A 17,064-nucleotide genomic window follows, 5' to 3' on the forward strand; every position below is an offset into this window, starting at 1 on the left:
CTGGCTGAACATATTAGGAAATGGGTAAATGTGCCCTTGCTGAAAACATTACAATATTTGGGTCAGCGTTAGAAATAGCTTCTCATATTACTTCTTGGATTTGCTGCAAGAGCTTGGATGCATTGGCACATTCTTGATTAAAAGTCAAGGATCTGACCCCCTACAGGTTACTCAAAATAAACTATAAATAGAGCTGAATGAAGAACGGATATCACAAGTAGTTAACGATCAACCACTTTCAGCATACATGGTTGAATCCGCACATGGCTCAATCCCTGTCAATTTTGTAGACAGGATTTTCATCTAATAAAAACACAATTTTTACCAATAGCACCCCATGCATACCCTCATCCATCTCATAACACTAAAAGCAAAGTTAATTTCATTTTGATATTCCGTATTATGTACAGTGTTCGATTAATGATGTTACATATTGTAAACCTAAATATGCAAAGGTGGCTAAATAGGTCTGTTGGCAAAGAAACGTAAAATCCACACAGAAAAAGGAGATAAAAAAGTGATTCTGAAATAATTTTTAAAACCCATTTATGATCTTACCTGATCTGGACCCATAGGCATCCCCGACATGGGCAGGTTACTCATGTTCATTTGTCCCATATGTCCACCACCTCCATTCATGTGCATCATGTTATACGTTGCAGGGTTTCCCTGGTGACTGTACTGCTGCTGTGGAAATGTACTGCAGGACAAACATGCAAGAGAAAGGTTCCCCTTAATGGCTTGATGTGTACTTCGTCACCATTGACGTTCCAAGAATAAGACTGTACACAGTTTAAATGCTACCATGTAACCATTATTATTAACCATTAGGTTAATTGGAAGAACTACTACATCAAGTTTGTTAGGCAACAATTGGTCCAGTCACACTGTGTGAGACTACACAAGACTTATCGGCTTTTGTATAGGTCTGTACTACACAAGTTGTTAGAGTGACTGAGCAGCCACGCCTATCTCACGCCTATCTCAAGAGGGGTAAATGTGTGCTGTAGAGATGAAATCAGTCAATACAAGCAAACAAGTAACACTTACACTCGAGGTTTCAGTTACAAATTATTTATTTACACAAGTTTTAGTTGAGCATTCTTTAAAAAGGCAATTGTTTGTAACGGTTCATGCGAACAGCATTCCTGATGATTGTATGTGCTTAGATACACCTGCTGTGCATATAGTCAGTCATCTAGTGGTAACCGCAGAGTACTGCATCTTGTCTTTCGAGGATCGAAAGGGGGCATAGACATGGGCGTGCCAGTAACAATTTCCCCAATGTGACGTGTAGTGTACCCCAAATCCCTCACGCGTCCAGGTCCCTCTGATTGTATTTTTTTCTGCCGTGAGGGAGCCTTATGACTATTGTGAGTACAGAACGAGAGAAGTAAGATGTCTATGTTCCTGCCATCCGAGCGGGGAAGAAGGGTGGGCGCATGTGAAGCTAAGTAGCTACAATCATTAGAAATGCAATTACGAAGGCAAAACACACAAAGGGCTCAAACCGTTCAACACACAGAGTAAAAGCCAAGAAAGACCTCAAAAAGAAAATGGCATAAAAAATGGACACCCATGGGTGCTGTGCTGCAGCCGAGGGTTCAGCCTGTGTTAAAAAAAAACACACTGGTAGTAAAAATTAAACCACTGCCACCAGCCATTTAAAGAAGTGAGGGTAACAAAAAATCTATATCTGTACAACGAAGGGTGACAAATGATATCTAAAAAGAATAGTCTGACCCAAGCTGCTAATGATCTCTTATCCAAAAGAATGCCTTACAAAAAAAAAAAAAAAAAAAAGGTAAAGAGCAGGATATATGCGATTACAAATTCGAAAATGTTGAATCCGAAAAGCGTGATGCAGCATAATCACGCAATATTTTCCAAACACACCCTTACCCGCTCTCCCCCTAGTTACCTTTTGGCGGCACACTTTGTTGTGTGCCGCCGACTCCCTTGTATTCCTGCAACACCAGTTCCCTTCACTTGCGTAGACTGGAACTGGCGCAGCAGGGTTCTATTTTCCTAGCTTTATTTTCCAGGCTGCAGGGGACACCGTTGGGGATTATTCTCATAGATGTGCTAATTCCCTTCACCTTAGAGACCCCCAGCAACTTTGCTGGATTTTGAGGACTTGATTTGTTTTCCTGGAGAGTGTGAGCCTTTTTTCCCCACCCGCTCATGTATTTTGTTGTGTGTTTACTCTTGTGTTCTTGGATTATGGTGTTTTAAGACAACTCCATTGGCATCATCTTTTCATGTGTGTTACAAAGCACCCTCAGTGCAGTGACACAGAGAAGCCTTTCTAGGCTGTGCCAAGGTTTAAATACCTTCTGTGGGATAAACTACTGTTTTCCCAGAGAATGTAAAGTTAAATTGACTTTACTAGTCTTTTAAATTCCTGGACCCAGCACACACTATCTTACAATAGAATGATGGAGGGGTTACCTAGTATCCCCTATGTCTAGAAACGTATGTAGCAGTCAAATGCTACCCTTTCCTATCGAAATGGCTGGTGGCAGTGGTTTTAAAATGAACTTCCCGACCGTGAACACCAGTAGCTAAAAATCGCAGGAGCCATGTTTTTCAAGATGGTGTCTCAGCCCCCTTTGTTTAAACAGGTCCAGGTCTTCTTTTTTCGCCATTTCTTTTTGGAAAGGTCCTTCTAGAGTTTGTCTCTGCGCGTCAAACTAGGTTTTGGTCCCTTTGTTCCTATGCTTCTGGTGCCCGAGTGTCTGGGGTGGGCAGGAAGTAAAGGAGGTGCCCAAAACTCCCTGTGCTTAGTCTCCTAGGAGACCCAAATGCACTCTGGCGTGATTGGCTGGCTGACTGTCCGGCAAGGACAGCCACCCTGCTGGGTGAGTGGCAGCTAGGCTGGAATGAATGGGAGAAAACTGTTTAAAAGGAGTCTCTCTCGGACTGAAAGGCAAAGCGACCACTGGAACAAAAAAACGAAGACGAGCTGGAAGAGGACGGCTGCTACAACTACTGGACCATTGGTTTTCCCGGTGGAGCCCTGCTGCAGGTCCGAATCGCCAAGTTCACCTCGGCAGAGAAGCCCCTTCAAGGACTTCTTTGAGTTGGTGGGACCAATCAACTCATAAGCCACCTGGATACTATTCTCAGAGCTGGTTAGGATTGACCAGGGAGAAGGACACCAGCTTGTGTGCTTGCCTGAAGAACAGCAACCGGAATCAAAGATTTGCCAAGTTGGCAACTTTGTGATCTGTCCCCGTGCAGGAGTCCTCCGATGTCCTCCCTCTTGTCTCAATCAGTATTGTAGTATAATTGTGTGATATTGGTTGCCTCCTTTAGTGAATGCTTTCTAAATGATTGTTTAATAAATTAATAATTGCTTTACCAAGAAACCTTGAGTTTAAGTGTCTATCTGAAAACTTGTAATTGAAAACCTTTGTGTAACACCCTTACAAGCTCACATTCCCTCTTGAGATAAGCCTGGCTGCTCAGCTCGTTACCAAAAACTGTGTGGTACAGACTTTGCTTACACCTGTAATCCTAGTTGTGTGTAGTGGTCCCAGAGGGTACTCCATACAAGCTTTGCCTAACAGACACCCTGAAATCTCTGATCCCATTCTAGCGAACAAGAATGCGGGGGACACCCTCACCCCCTTTGTTCGCTATAATGGGAACGTACGTTACAATTTTTCAACTTTTCAGCAGTACACAATTTCTGTACCACCGAAATGCGAAATTGTACCATAAGTAAACCTTTTTTAAAATGTTCTATGGCTTCGAAAGAACAAGGTACTTACCTTCAGTTACATACTTTGATGGATATAGTGTTGCTTTATTAAAATAGCTTACCAATGGTAAGGATCTGTGCCATTCAAACTGGCAGAGGCTGTCCAACCCAGGGCAGCCTCCAGACATCACATCTGCCCAGCAACAGATACTTGGGCCAGGATGTGGAGTGGGACTTCCTAAGAACTTTACTTTTGTTCTTCAATTCTAAAACACTTACAAACTGCCTGTTGGCTTTGCCAACACTTGTTTGGTCTACTGTAAAGACTTCTAATCTCCTGCAAAGGGTTTTATTGCGACCTTGACTGATGGAACTAGGCCAAATCTCTTTGAAGTTTAGGGCCTAATAATTTAAAGGTTTTACTCGCCTCCAAAAGGCAGGTGATGTTCAAAACAAAACCAAAACATGGGGTGGTTTGGGGAGGACAATGAGAAACAGCAAAAAGAAAATAAGTCCCAACAGGGGATCATGTTGCCAACTGAAACACACTTGGTCCTAGTATAACGAAAAGGTACCTCCTCCTCTTCTCGTTTCCAACACCCAATGATGGAGTGCACTGTAATACTGGAAATATAACTGTATGCAGTGATATCATCGAATAGAAAACAAATGGATTTTTAAACAAATTAAAAAAAAACACTTTTTTTTACAATATACATACGTGGTTTGGAATAGAAATAGTTTTTGGGGTGGGTGGAAAAGTATTACAAAATGTGGAATTTGGGGGGAACCCCTCCCCACACCGAACACTCACAAACAACGAAAAATAAATCGTCTTTAAGTGTTTTTCCCTTTCAAAATTAATTCTTTGTTTTACCATTCGATATAACCACATGTAACCAAATATAACTATAGGTCTTTGGAGTGTTCTAGGCCAATTACTGGATTTTCAGTACTTACCAGAGACTATTAATGTATTTTGACTCTCCTGTAAAAGTTTGCTGTTTATGAACATACTGTGTATTTTAATACTGTGCATTATGTGCTCAAGTAATTATTTGATACAATTGAGATCTAGATATTTAGCATCCTAAATCTATACATTGTTCAGAATATCAGTGTGGGGAATTTTCCTATGGATAAGTGTGTCGACCAACAACCCTTGTGTCAGCATGCTTCATCTTCTGGAGAGTATGACAATGTGACTCTGCCAAGTTACTTACCTTTAAAGACGTTTAGCTTCCCTTTTTGGTTGGGTGCTTTAGCCTTCCCCTAGGGTTAGTGGTTACACAGCCCCTTATATGGGGTGGCCAAAAAATGGCCTTCACAGGAATACAGTTCGCTTAATAGTGGGTAGGGTTGGTCTATGACCTTTAACTCAATGTATAGATCCACTGTCTTACTAGGTTTTATGTTGAACCCAAAGCACTTCTTGGACCGTACAAACTATTTTCAAAATTACACATGTAGTAACTATATATTTTAGTATGCCAGTGCAGCGTAGCAGCCTATATCTTACACTGTGTGCAGCCAGACTGCGCCACCATTGCTACCCATGGGAGTTTGGTCAAACATTTGGTTGGGATCAGTGTCCTGTGCCACCCCTAAACCCCCTGAATCTTAGATGGTTTGTGTTAGGACAGTTTTTCTGAAGTACAACTAAGGGCTTAGTAAAAGCATTCAACTGGGATAGTACAAGACTGCACTCTTAGTACAAGGCTGTACACCACCAGATTTCATGGTAGCGTAGACAGAGCAGCCAGGCTTATCTTAGGAGGGAGAGAGGGTTGTAGAATCTGTACAAAGAAATTGTATTATACACATGGTCCAAAGAATCTCTGGCACACTATGTATTGTAAAAATAAAGGGTTTATTTAATATACAAGCAGACCAAGAGATTTTTGGGGGTAAGTAAGTACTAACAAAGCATATAAACACACATAATAAAAACACAACACTATGCTTTAAATACACTGATCAAAGCACAGACCTTATTTAGAACACCAAACAGTATTTCTAGGTAAGTTGGACTTGTGTATACACATCAATAAGGCACACCTATTTTTGGGGAGTAAAAGCATAAGTTAATTTCAGATTACTTCACCATAATACAAGGGTAGTAGTACCCTGTCAGTTATGCAGCGACACTCAAGGAAATCGGAATCAACCAACTTGCAAATATACTTTTCTGAATATAACTAATGGAACACAGATTCAAGGAACAGTATATACCTCTACATTTGTGATGACAGTTATAATAGGTGGGTGTTAGGGAGAATGTTCATTTATGTGCTAATTCCCTTCAACCATAGAGACCTCCAGCTCGTTTGCTGGACTTGGGGCTTGTGACTTCCACCCGAGTGGGAGCTTTTTCTCACTCTCGTCTTTGTTTTTCATTACTATGATTTTTGGGTTTTACTGTTTTGTGGAGTCTGACAAGCTCCATAGGCATCTGCTTTTTGTATAGTGACACAAAGCACCTTAGGTGCAGTGCCACTGAAGTCCCTTGGACTTCTAATTTATTTTAAAATATTTTTATTGGCATTTGTATACATACAATCATGCATTTCAATATTTCGCTTTCTGTCCATGTCTTGCATTTATACTAATGTTTAATAACAAATAACTTCCTACACATGCCATATACTGTGTTGCAATGTCTGTTGGGGCAAGCGCCGCAGTACCTGGGGCTCAGCATTTTTCTGCTCTCCAGGTTTCACGGCCGGCGATTGTCAGTTTAGTACAGTCAAATGACTGTCCGGACAAGGAGCTGGTGTCTTTTACTCCGATTGACTCGTATAGGGATGTTTGTCGTCAGATGGGTGGAACATGTCCCACACCAGCGCCTTCCATGCAACCCACTTACCATTGCCGTCAGGCTCTGACCTGTTAACCCCTTCCATCCACACTCTGGTTTCTGCCTCTGTCCACCTCTCGAATTCCCTGCGCCATTTTCCGTATTGTGGCCCCCCCAGCAGATTTCCAGGACATAGCAATGGTTCTCTTAGCCAGTATGCATGCCATGTCCACAGATCTAATCACATGCGTGTGTTTGCTGATTATGGGGTAGACCCCGAGCAGGCATTCCTTTGGCGACTATTGGCGACTACTCATCTTATTACCCCAGCCGCTCTGCAGGCTTTCTCCACATGCCCAAAATCCTCTCGTACGTCTGCACTCCCAAAACATGTGCAGTAGATCAGCTCCCTCAACTCCGCACCACAGGCATTGTGAACTTGCATTCTTATTGAATGTGGCTATCCTGTGCGGGGTCATGTATGTGCGGTACAGTACATTCAGTTGTATTAATTTGAAGCAGTGGTTCCTCGCTACTGCTTTGGGGTAGCCCAATATTCTCTCACATTCTCTTTCCGTTATATCTGTGCCCGTGGCTGACTCCCATTGCTCTTTCAATGTTATGCTCTTGGGATTGGGTGTATTTATTAGCATATTGTATAATCTGGAGCTCGGCAGACAGCCATTATTCAGGTTGTACATTAGGGTCAGCAGTAGTTCCTCCTGTGGTTCTTCTGGCCAACCCTCCCACTTTTGCATGGCCGTTTTTCAGATTCTTTGGTACAAGAGAAACTGCTCTCTCCCACACCCCCGGCACCCCTTCATTTTCTTGCATGAAGTCGAATTCCCTGAAGACTCCGTCCTCATATATGTCTCCCCACGTATATATTCCTTTCCCCTCCCATCTTCTCAACACCGCCATGTCTGTGCTATCTCTACATAGGTCTGCTGCTATCTGCACCTCGGGTGAGTAGGGGTTTACTAGTTTCAGCAAGGTTTGCGCCCTCCTCCATACTTTCCTTCCCAGTGGCACCACCATTGGGGTGTGTTCCATGCCTCTCTGTGTTACCCACAATATTTCTTTTAGTTTGATGGGGGCCACCAAGTGTTGCAGTAAGCCGGTTTCTGAGGTGGACTCGTCCGCCAACCATTTAATTAAAGGACTTAGTTGGGCTGCCAGGTAATACCTCTCCAAGTTTGGCAATTTCACCCCCACCTTTGTCGTATGGTAAATTTAGCGTTGTTCGTGAGAGTCTGTGGCGAGCGGTGCCCCACAAGAACTCTCGGATCAGCACTTCTAATGATCTGAAAAAAGACGCCTTAACATAACCGTGCACGTTGTTGAAGAAGTACAAGAATCTCAGTAGGATGATCATTTTGGTGATGGCTACCCTGCCTAATAGTGACAGTGGCAGTTTGGACCAAATTTAATGGACTTCCTCAAGCTCTGCACCACCTTCGCCGTGTTGTGTTCATGCATCTGTTCTGGTGTATGTTTTATGTTTACCCCTAGGTATTTGAACGAGTCCACCTACCAGTTGAATCCCACCACTGGTAGTTCACCGACGTTCCTCCCCCTCAACCCTGCTATCGGGAATATGCAGGATTTGGATCTGCTAAAACTGATTCCGGACACCTGGGCATAGTTATCAAGTATATCTAGGATCATTGGAACATTTAGATGCTGGTCTTGTACATATAGCAGCACGTCGTCTGTGTAAAGTGACAGCAAATCTCCCGCTTCTCTGACCCCGATGCCAGCATCCAAGTATTGTTTCCTGAGGTAGATTGCTATTGGCTCGAGACCTAGCACATACAGCATTGGGGACAGTGGGCATCCCAGTCTGGTCCCTCTCTTTATATCCCAGATAGCAGACACCAGCCTCCCAGTTTTTACCCTGGCCTTTGTGTTCGTGTACAGTATCCGCCCCCATCGGATTAATCCCTCTCCAAATCCAAACTCCTTTAACGTCGCCACCAGCCACTCCCAGTATATTGAGTCAAACGCCTTTGTGGTGTTTAGGGAGAGTATGATGTATTCCTTCCGTGATCCAGCTGTTTGCGCCCGGATGTGTTGTAGTCTGCATAAATTCAACGCAGTGCTCCGCCCCGGTATGAAACCATTTTGGTTGCCATGTATTAGGCCCCCCATTATCCTATTCAGGCGTTTAGCTAATATCGTGGTCAGGATCTTAGCATCGTTAGTGGGCGATAAGAGTCCCATTCGTCCATCAGTTTCCCAGGCTTATGTATTGGTATAATTAGTGTTTCCCTCATGGACCCTGGTAGGTCCCCGTTGGTGTATGCCTCCCGCTATAACTCAAGCAGTACCGGTGTTAGGACTGCCTTGTACGCTTTATAGAATTCCAGGGGAGTCCATCGCTTCCTGGTGTTTAGCAAGTGACCTTATTGCATCTGCAATATCTTCCCGTTATCTCTGCGTCCAGGGTTTCCTGTTGTGCTGGGTTTATTTTGGGGAGGCCTATTTCATCTAGTGTGTCTAATATGTCCGATTGTGACACCTGCTGGTTGTGGCTGTAGAGACGGGAGTAAAAGTCTCAGAATGTATCATTGATCTCCTGTTGGGTCTTGTGTACTGTGCCTGTTATGTCTTTGGCCTCCATGGTTTGGCGTGGTGGGTGTTCCCTTTTGCACAGCCAGTCCAGCAATCTGCCCATTCTGTCTCCCTCTGCGTGTGCCTTGGGGGTTTTCACTGAGCAGTCAAATTTAGAGCGCCTCCCCCATGCTTCTTGGCAGCTCTCTCGAAACTGTCAGCTCTTTCTCCTCATCCTGTGACCCCTGTGTTTTGGACTCTTTGTGCTTTATCAAATCCTTCAATTTTTCCAGTTCCGCTCTTAGTGTTTTCCGTATGCCCCCCCGCTCCTGCAATGGCCTCTCCCCTCACCACCACTTTCATTGCCTCCCAGACTGTGTCCCATTTTTCAACGCTACCTACATTCATCTCTATGTATTCCGCCAGTTTGTCTCACAGCTCTTCCGTGAAAGTCTGGTCCGTCAGGGCGTCTGGTGCCATGCACCATAATGGTACGGGTGGCCTGGGGCCCTGTGTTTTCCAGGTCCTCAGTAGCAGTAAGTGGTCTGATATCGACCTGCCCAACTACTGTGCCAAGTCTATTTGTGGTTGGTGGCTTTTGGCCACGAACAAGTAGTCAATTCTTGTGTGCAGGGTGTGTGGCGAGGAGAAATACTAGTAACCCCTGTCTGTGCGATGGAGCTCCCTCCACACATCTGCCAGGTCCAGTGCGTCTACCAGCACGTTTAGTGCCCCCGTCGCTGCATCGTTTCTGGTTGCTGTTGGTTTAGACCTGTCCAGCTCCCAGTCCCTAACACAGTTGAGGTCTCCTCCCCATATGAAAAAACTCTCCCTATGTAGGGGTAGTTTGGCCCCCAGCACGTCTACATGTTTTGGGATCCCATGGTTAGGGAAATACGAATTTACTATGCATACTTCCACCTCTTCCACACATCCTTTCACTACCAGATACCGGCCCTATGGGTCTGCCTCCCAGCTCAGTAGTTTAAAGGGGACTGCTGGACTTATCCAGATGAGTACCCCTGGGCATATCTTGAGTAGGGAGCACCATAGCAGTGCCCATCCCAGTGATCTGTTACCGCCTCCATGGTTTGCTGCGTCAGGTGGGTCACCTGGAGCAGTGCAATGGCCACCCTTTTCCTGTTAAGAAAGGATTTCACTTGGTTCCTGCGCATGTAGGTACCCCGGCCGCGTACGTTCCACGTCGGTACTTTACTTTCTTTGGCCATCCCAGTGTGTGGGTCGCCCCTCTGCCCCCCCCCCCCCCCCAGTCCCTTCAGTCTCAGACCTGGTTTCAACCCCCCCCATTGTCTCACACCCCAGGTAGCCCTCGCCCCTTTCCAGTCGCACACTACTAAACATGCACACTTCTTGTCACATACCGCATCTTGTGTAGGATTTAGAACATTACCAACTCCAAACCAAAACTGTACAACTGCGCTCAGCAGCCACGCTACGATTGCTGCGCTCAAGCACCCCCGCAGCTGCTTGGCCCATTCAGGCTTCAGCGTGCGGGCTGTGATGTGTCAGCAACTGGCCAATGGCGAACAATTGGTGGAGTGCGCCTGTACGCTCTGATCAAGATTCCTACTTCGCTCCTGCCATACAACAGCACAAAGTACTCCACTATTCCAAGTTGATCACCCGCGTGCCCTTCTGATGGTGTGCCTCTCCCTTACCCCAATTCTTCCCTGAGACGGCCACTTCTCATGTCACTGCCTCCTTTCCGTCGTCCAAGTTGTTGTGTTCCAACCACATTGTGGCTGCTGCCGCCGGCGTCTCCAAGAACGCTGCTCGTCCTTTATAAAGTACTTTAAGTCTGGATGGGTACATCGGCATGTACTTGATGTTTAGTTTCCTGAGTTTTAACTTTATTGGCATAAATAAGTTCCTTGCCCTTTGCACTGCACGCATGTAGTCTGGGTATGTTGCTATGCTGGCGTTATCCCGGCAGATCTCCCCATCCGTTCAGGAAAATTTCAGGATGGTCTCTCTGTCCCGAAAATCCAGTATTTTTGCTATTATGGACGAGGGTGTGAGCCCGGCAGCTGTCTTTTTTGCAGGGAGCTGTGTGCCCTTTCTACTACGAACCCCTGCAACAGTGCTCCTGCCCCAATTTCCTGCAGTATCAGGTTTTCAACAAAGTCTGTAGGGTCGGATCCTTCCATCCCCTCCGGGACTCCTATCAGGCGAAAGTTGTTACGCCGGGCGCGCCCTTCTGCGTCTTCCGCCCTGGCCTCCAGCGTCACATTTCTTCTTTCTAGATCCATCATCCGCTTTTCTAAGTCTTTGGTAGTTTCTGCTGTTTTTAGTTCTGTTTCAGCCATCGTGACCCTCTCCGTAAGGTTGCGGACATCTTGCCTCAACAAATGCACATCAGTTTTGACCTCTATTTTGGTGTCTATAAAGGATCTTAGAGCTGCGATGGCTTCCAGGACCTGATCTTGGGCGGTGGCCTCCTTGTCTGGCTGCGTGGTTTGCATTTCTGGGGCATTTTGTGGCTGCCCTTTATGTGTGGCAGCATTGAAGGTGTCTATGATCGTTGAGTCCTTTTTGTTTTTTGTTGAGGGCATGTTTCCGCCAGTACCTGGTTCTCCAGTGGGTGCAGTTTGTATGGTGAGCGCACCACTGATTGTGTCGGCGCCTCTCCCGTGTGGGGGTCCCTCAGAACCATCCGGTCCCTTGCCACTAGGCTTCTTGTTTGTATCCCCTGGAGTTATGGTCTCACTCAGTTGGGGCTCAATCTATTGTGTTGAGTTAGGTCTTCCTCAACGCCGTGCTTCTGTTTTGCAGTTGCCTCAGCGTGGTAGGTCGCAGTTACCATTCTCCTGGGTTTGATCCAAGTCCCCCTTATGCTTAGTGCCCCAAGTCTGAGCTGTGCCCTTGGGGTGATGTCCCGATCGCTGTGTGTGGCTGCCGTGGCGTTCGAGTCCCGTCTGCTTTGTCTGCCTCTGGCTCGCTGGCCCGATCCCAGACTTCAGCTTGGGTCTCCCTGCTATTCACTGTTTTCCCACTAGCCGCGGCGAGATTACTAGTTACCCAGTGTTGCAACCCGGCCCCCTGTTCTCGGGCCCAAGTTGGTACAGTGTGTGGGGGAGCCTTCTTTACAGGAAGGTGTCAATCAGGCGCTTCAGGGCTTGCTCTCCCGCCGCCTTGCTTGCTTGTCAGTGCTCCCCCACTAGTCTCTGACCACAGGTCTCCCCTGTTTCATGCACTGATGTGCGACTGTCTTACTGGTTCCCGACGTTGTGTCCGGGCCTCGTGTCCGCTGGCTCTAGTTAACCCAGTTCATGGATGCCTTCCCAAAAGCCTTACCATCTGTTTCTGAGCCGCCAGGTGTCTTTTTAAAAGTTATCCTCTTTAACAACTTATTGGCAATACGTGCCTGTTGTTGCTGGGTTGCCCTAGGGGCTCCCCTTTCAACTTTATTTTGCTAACCTTGAGAGAACTACAGTTCGCAAGGGTAGAAAGGATCTTTGGATCCCTTTTACATTTTATTCTGTGAAGCCAGCACACCCAACCTTATGTGGAGTGCTGGGGAGATGCAATGTATCCCCTTTCACATGAAAACAGTAACAATTCTGTTACAGAGACAAGCTGAACTTCAATGACTAGTGGCAGTGATAACTTGCATTCATTTGGTGCACCTTTACCGCGGGCTGTGTTCACAGCTGCAGTAAAGGCACCCAAGATTGCTCATTTTACCAAAATGGCCAGTCTTTTTTCGCCATTTTAGTGTTTGTCGTTTCTTGTTCCTTCCCCTGACATCTAGGGCGGGAAATTCATTTGTGTGATTTCTGACTTCAGCGGAAGTCCCCTGGACTCCCCGCCCAGGCTCCAGTCTGTCTGTAAGAGCAGGAAGTGAGGGAGGAGTCCAAATCTCCCCAGCCCTTTGTCTTACGGCTTGCTTGAATGGGGACAGATCCCAGTGGGGGGGCTGGCTGTCCTGATTGGACAGCCAAACCACCCTTCCTTATAAAATGCGGGGCGAGAATACAGAGGTTGTGCTGTAGTTCCTGATCAATACTGCGAACCTGTAAGCTGAAGAAAAGTCGACCACTGGAACCGAAACGGAAGAGGAAGATGAAGGAAACATGGCTGAAATGATTTCCAGCGACCGGAGAGCCTGCTGTGTAACCAGAGCCTGCGGTAGCCCTTCCTTCCAATCGACCTGGGGACTCTGAAAACGACTCCGAGCCTGGTGAGACCCAAATAGACTCAAGAAGACCTGCAGTTTAAGCCATCCCACTTGTTGATGCAACCTTGCGTTGTTGCAATACCCCAATACCCTGTGTTAGGGAGAATTCTCTAAAATGTGCTAATTCCCTCCACCTTAGAGACCCCCAGCAACTTTGCTGGATTTTGAGGACTTGATTTTCTTAACCCGGAGAGAGTGTGACCCTTTTTTCCCACTCTCTCATCTATGTGCGAGTTTTACCTCTGTGTTTCTTTTGTTTATGGAGCTGACAACTCCAGCAGCATCATCTTTTACAATTGTGTCACACAGCACCTTTAGTGCAGTGGCACAGGGAAGTCTTTCAGATTTCCCAAGGTTTAGATACCTTCTCTGGGATACACCACTGTTTCCCAGAGCAGTAAAGTGAAATTGACTACTTACCATTGTAACTTTCTAGACCCAGCACACCCTATCTTACAAACAATTATGACTACAGGTATAGGCAACCCAACCTTGGGCATCAGCTTTTATTACACAGTTTTGGTAGCGTGTTGAGCAGCCAAGCTTATCCCAATAGGGGAAATGTGAGCTGTAGTGGAGGTACACAAATATTCAGTTACAGGTATTCAAATAAATCCTTACACTCAAGGCTTCTTGCATAGGCAATGTATCAGTTAGTTATAAAGCCTTCTTCAAAAGGGAGCAATAGAATAGTAACAAATATACTTCAATACTGTACACTTCGAGGTTCTGAACCAGACAAGGCCCTTTTGGGATGGCCCACAGACACAACCTACACCCACAGGTGACTTCAGTAACAAGAGTGCTGGGGACATTAATACCTTACTGTTGGCATTCAGAATACTCTTTAAAAGTAAGTAAAAGGCAAAGGGTATTCGAACACAAGTAGGTAGCAATTGAAGAGTCATTCAATTCAATAGGCTAAGCCAAAGTCAATAGGCCAAAGTCTTTGTATAGGATGCAGCACTTCAGGTAAGTAAATGGAAAAGTCTTTGCACAAGATTTTAGGAGTTTTTGATAAAAAGAAGAACCAAATGTAGGGTCACAAGCTGATTAGACTTGTGAGTTGCCGAAGTTACAAGCACTTCCACGGTAAGAGATAAGTTCACTTAAGACTGGTTTTACAGTACCTTGGTAAAGAAGAAAAGATGCAGCTGAAGACTTCTGTTCCTGTGCAGCTCTACAGATCTCATTGTTCCTGGGCCTCAGTCGTGGGGACAAGAGGGAGGACGTCGGGGGACTCCTGCACTGTACTTTCAGGGGTTTCTCTGTCGATGCAAACTTGGCGATTCGAGCATGCAGCTGGGCTTCACCGGGGTATCAGCAGTCATCCTCTTCAAGCTCTTCTTCAGTTCCTTCGTCCAGTGGTCGAAGCCAAGAGACTTGCCTTTTATTTAGTTCTCTGCCATCAGCAGGGTGCCTGTTCTTGCGGGACAGTCAGCCAATCACCAAAGAGTGCATTTGGGTCTCCTAGGAGACTAAGCACAGGGAGTTTCGGGCACCTGCCTCACTTCCTGCCTACCCCAGACACCCTGGAGCCAGAGGCGGGTTTCACTCCTGAAGGCCGCCAAAGGCGAATTAACAAAGACCAAACCTGGTTTGGCAAGCAGAGAAAAACTCTAGAAGGACCTTTCCACAAAGACATGGCGAAATAAGAAGACCGGGCACCATTTTAACAAGGATGGCTGGACGCCATTGTGAAAAAGATGACTCCCGTGGTTAACGTTACCAGGTCCACGAACGGTCGCGGTAAATGCAAACCTTGGTAGTTCAAAACAAAAGCTCTGCCACCAGCCATTTCAATGAGGAAAGGGTAACACACAAAATGTCAAATGAGCATTTAGACACAGGGGATACCAAGTAACCCCTCCAGTACTCTATTGTAAGATAGGGTGTGCTGGGTCTAGCAAGTACAATACTAAGTAAAGTCAATTGCACTTTACTGTTCTGGGAAACAGTAGTTGATCCCAGAGAATATATTTAAACCTTGGGAAATCTAAAAGACTTCCCTGTGCCACTGCACTGAAGGTGCTGTGTGACAACTGTAAAAGATGATGCATATGGGAGTTGGTTAGACTCCATAACCAAAAGAAACAAAAACAGAAAGCAAATAGAATTCAAAGTACAAAGTCCCAAAGTTCAGCAAAAGAGTTAGGGGTCTCTAAGGTAGAGAGGAATTAGCACAGCACAGGTTTGAGAATTCTCCATATTGCAGGGGAAGAAACAAGAAAGGACAGGGAACACTCAAATGGTGAAAAAAGAAGACAGGGCCATTTTGGTAAAATGCGCACCCATGGGTGCCTTTACCGGCGCAGTGGAAACAGCACATAGTAAAGGTGCACCAAATTAATAAAACAGGTTCACTGCCACCAGCCATTAAAGTTACGTTTGTACTTGTAACACAAATGTTACATTTAAAATGAGAAAGGGGATACTCAGTATCTCTCCAGCACTCCACATAAGGTGCGGGGTGGTGGGGGGGTAGGGGGTTTTGCTGGTCTCACCTAATAAAATGTAAAAGGGACCCAAAGATCCTTTCTACTCTTGGGAACTGTAGTTCTCACAAGGTAAGCCAGAGAAAGTAAAAAGGGGAGCCGCTAGGGCCACTCAGCAACAATAGGCACCAATTGCCAAAAAACGGTCAAAGAGGATAACTTTCAAAAGACACTATGGCGAGTCTTAAAAACACCCATAATAAGGGAGACGGTGTGGAAAAAGATTCCCACTCACTGAGGTAAATGGAAAAAATGATCTACCTGTCCAGCAAAATGTTCTGGGGTTGACAGGAAGATTTATCATTGATATGAAAATCTTACCTAACTGTTTGACAACGGAGGGCTGTGGACACATTTGATTGAATGGGGGAGTGACCTTCAGTCACTGGGTACAGATTGAATCCAGTTCTGATTGGCACATGCAGATGCTTGCCTGAGATGACGTAGATTCCCTTTGTGTATTGAAAGGAACTTATCGTGGCAACAGTAAAGACAGACAACTGATCACAGTTCAAGGGTGTTTAATAAACTGTATGAATGGGCGAGAAAAGAAACGCCCAATCTAAACCTAAGATAGGAGCAAGCTACGACCATCAAATAATAAGGCACTCCTAGTGGTGTTTTGTCAAATAAAAAGGGCCTACACAAAACAAAAAAAAACTATTGCCAATACTTACCTCCAAGTTCCAAAATAGTGTGGGATAATGTTCATGAGAAAACAAAGAGGTGTTCACCAAATAATAAGTCAGGATGGTATGGATGGGGTCTCCCTTCACCACGTTTTTAGCGCGGGACAAGGCAGGACTCTTGAGCACAGCACACATCTGGGCCTCGCCTGCAGGAGGTTATAGTTCCTTGAAAGTTCCAGGCTCTTCTGGGGCCAAGTCTCTTTTCTACAAAGTCTCTTGCCTTAAAAAGCCTGATGAACCATGAACAACAAAAGGTATCTTCAATAAATCTTCACGTGGGTCGATCTCTCTTCTCCCTTGGATCCTCAACTGTGCGCCGATCTTTTTTGCGACGTGGACCTCCCTCAGCCGGGTTCACTATGGCCAACCACTCACAGTGGACATCCCTCAGTCGGGTTCATATCTGTTACCACAATGTTCACTGCTGTGTTACTCTTCAGCCCAATCCGTACTCTGTCTCATCGGTCCTCCTTGCTCTCCCACCTTGGCTGGCTTCCCTTCATCTCCCAACTTAAGTTTCAATTCCTCTGTCTGGCTTTCAAATCTCTCCATGACCTTTCTCCCCCCTACCTCTCCTCGCTCCTCTCATTCTACACTCCCTCCCGCTCTCTCCGCTCCACTGATCT

The 17,064-nt window shown here is 45.8% G+C and overlaps 1 protein-coding gene across 6 annotated transcripts in view; it reads right to left on the reverse strand.

The window, feature by feature from the left end:
- The window catches only part of NCOA3 (nuclear receptor coactivator 3), a 1,125,593-nt gene that overhangs the window by 68,944 nt on the left and 1,039,585 nt on the right, over positions 1-17,064 (reverse strand). For all 6 annotated transcript variants that reach the window (XM_069651291.1, XM_069651290.1, XM_069651288.1 and 3 more), the window contains one exon: positions 559-700. In XM_069651291.1, the coding sequence (XP_069507392.1) occupies positions 559-700 (142 nt within the window). The remainder of the gene's footprint in view (positions 1-558; positions 701-17,064) is intronic.

Source organism: Ambystoma mexicanum, chromosome 3p (assembly GCF_040938575.1).
Source record: "Ambystoma mexicanum isolate Mex_15411 chromosome 3p, UKY_AmexF1_1, whole genome shotgun sequence".
NCBI lineage: Eukaryota > Metazoa > Chordata > Amphibia > Caudata > Ambystomatidae > Ambystoma > Ambystoma mexicanum.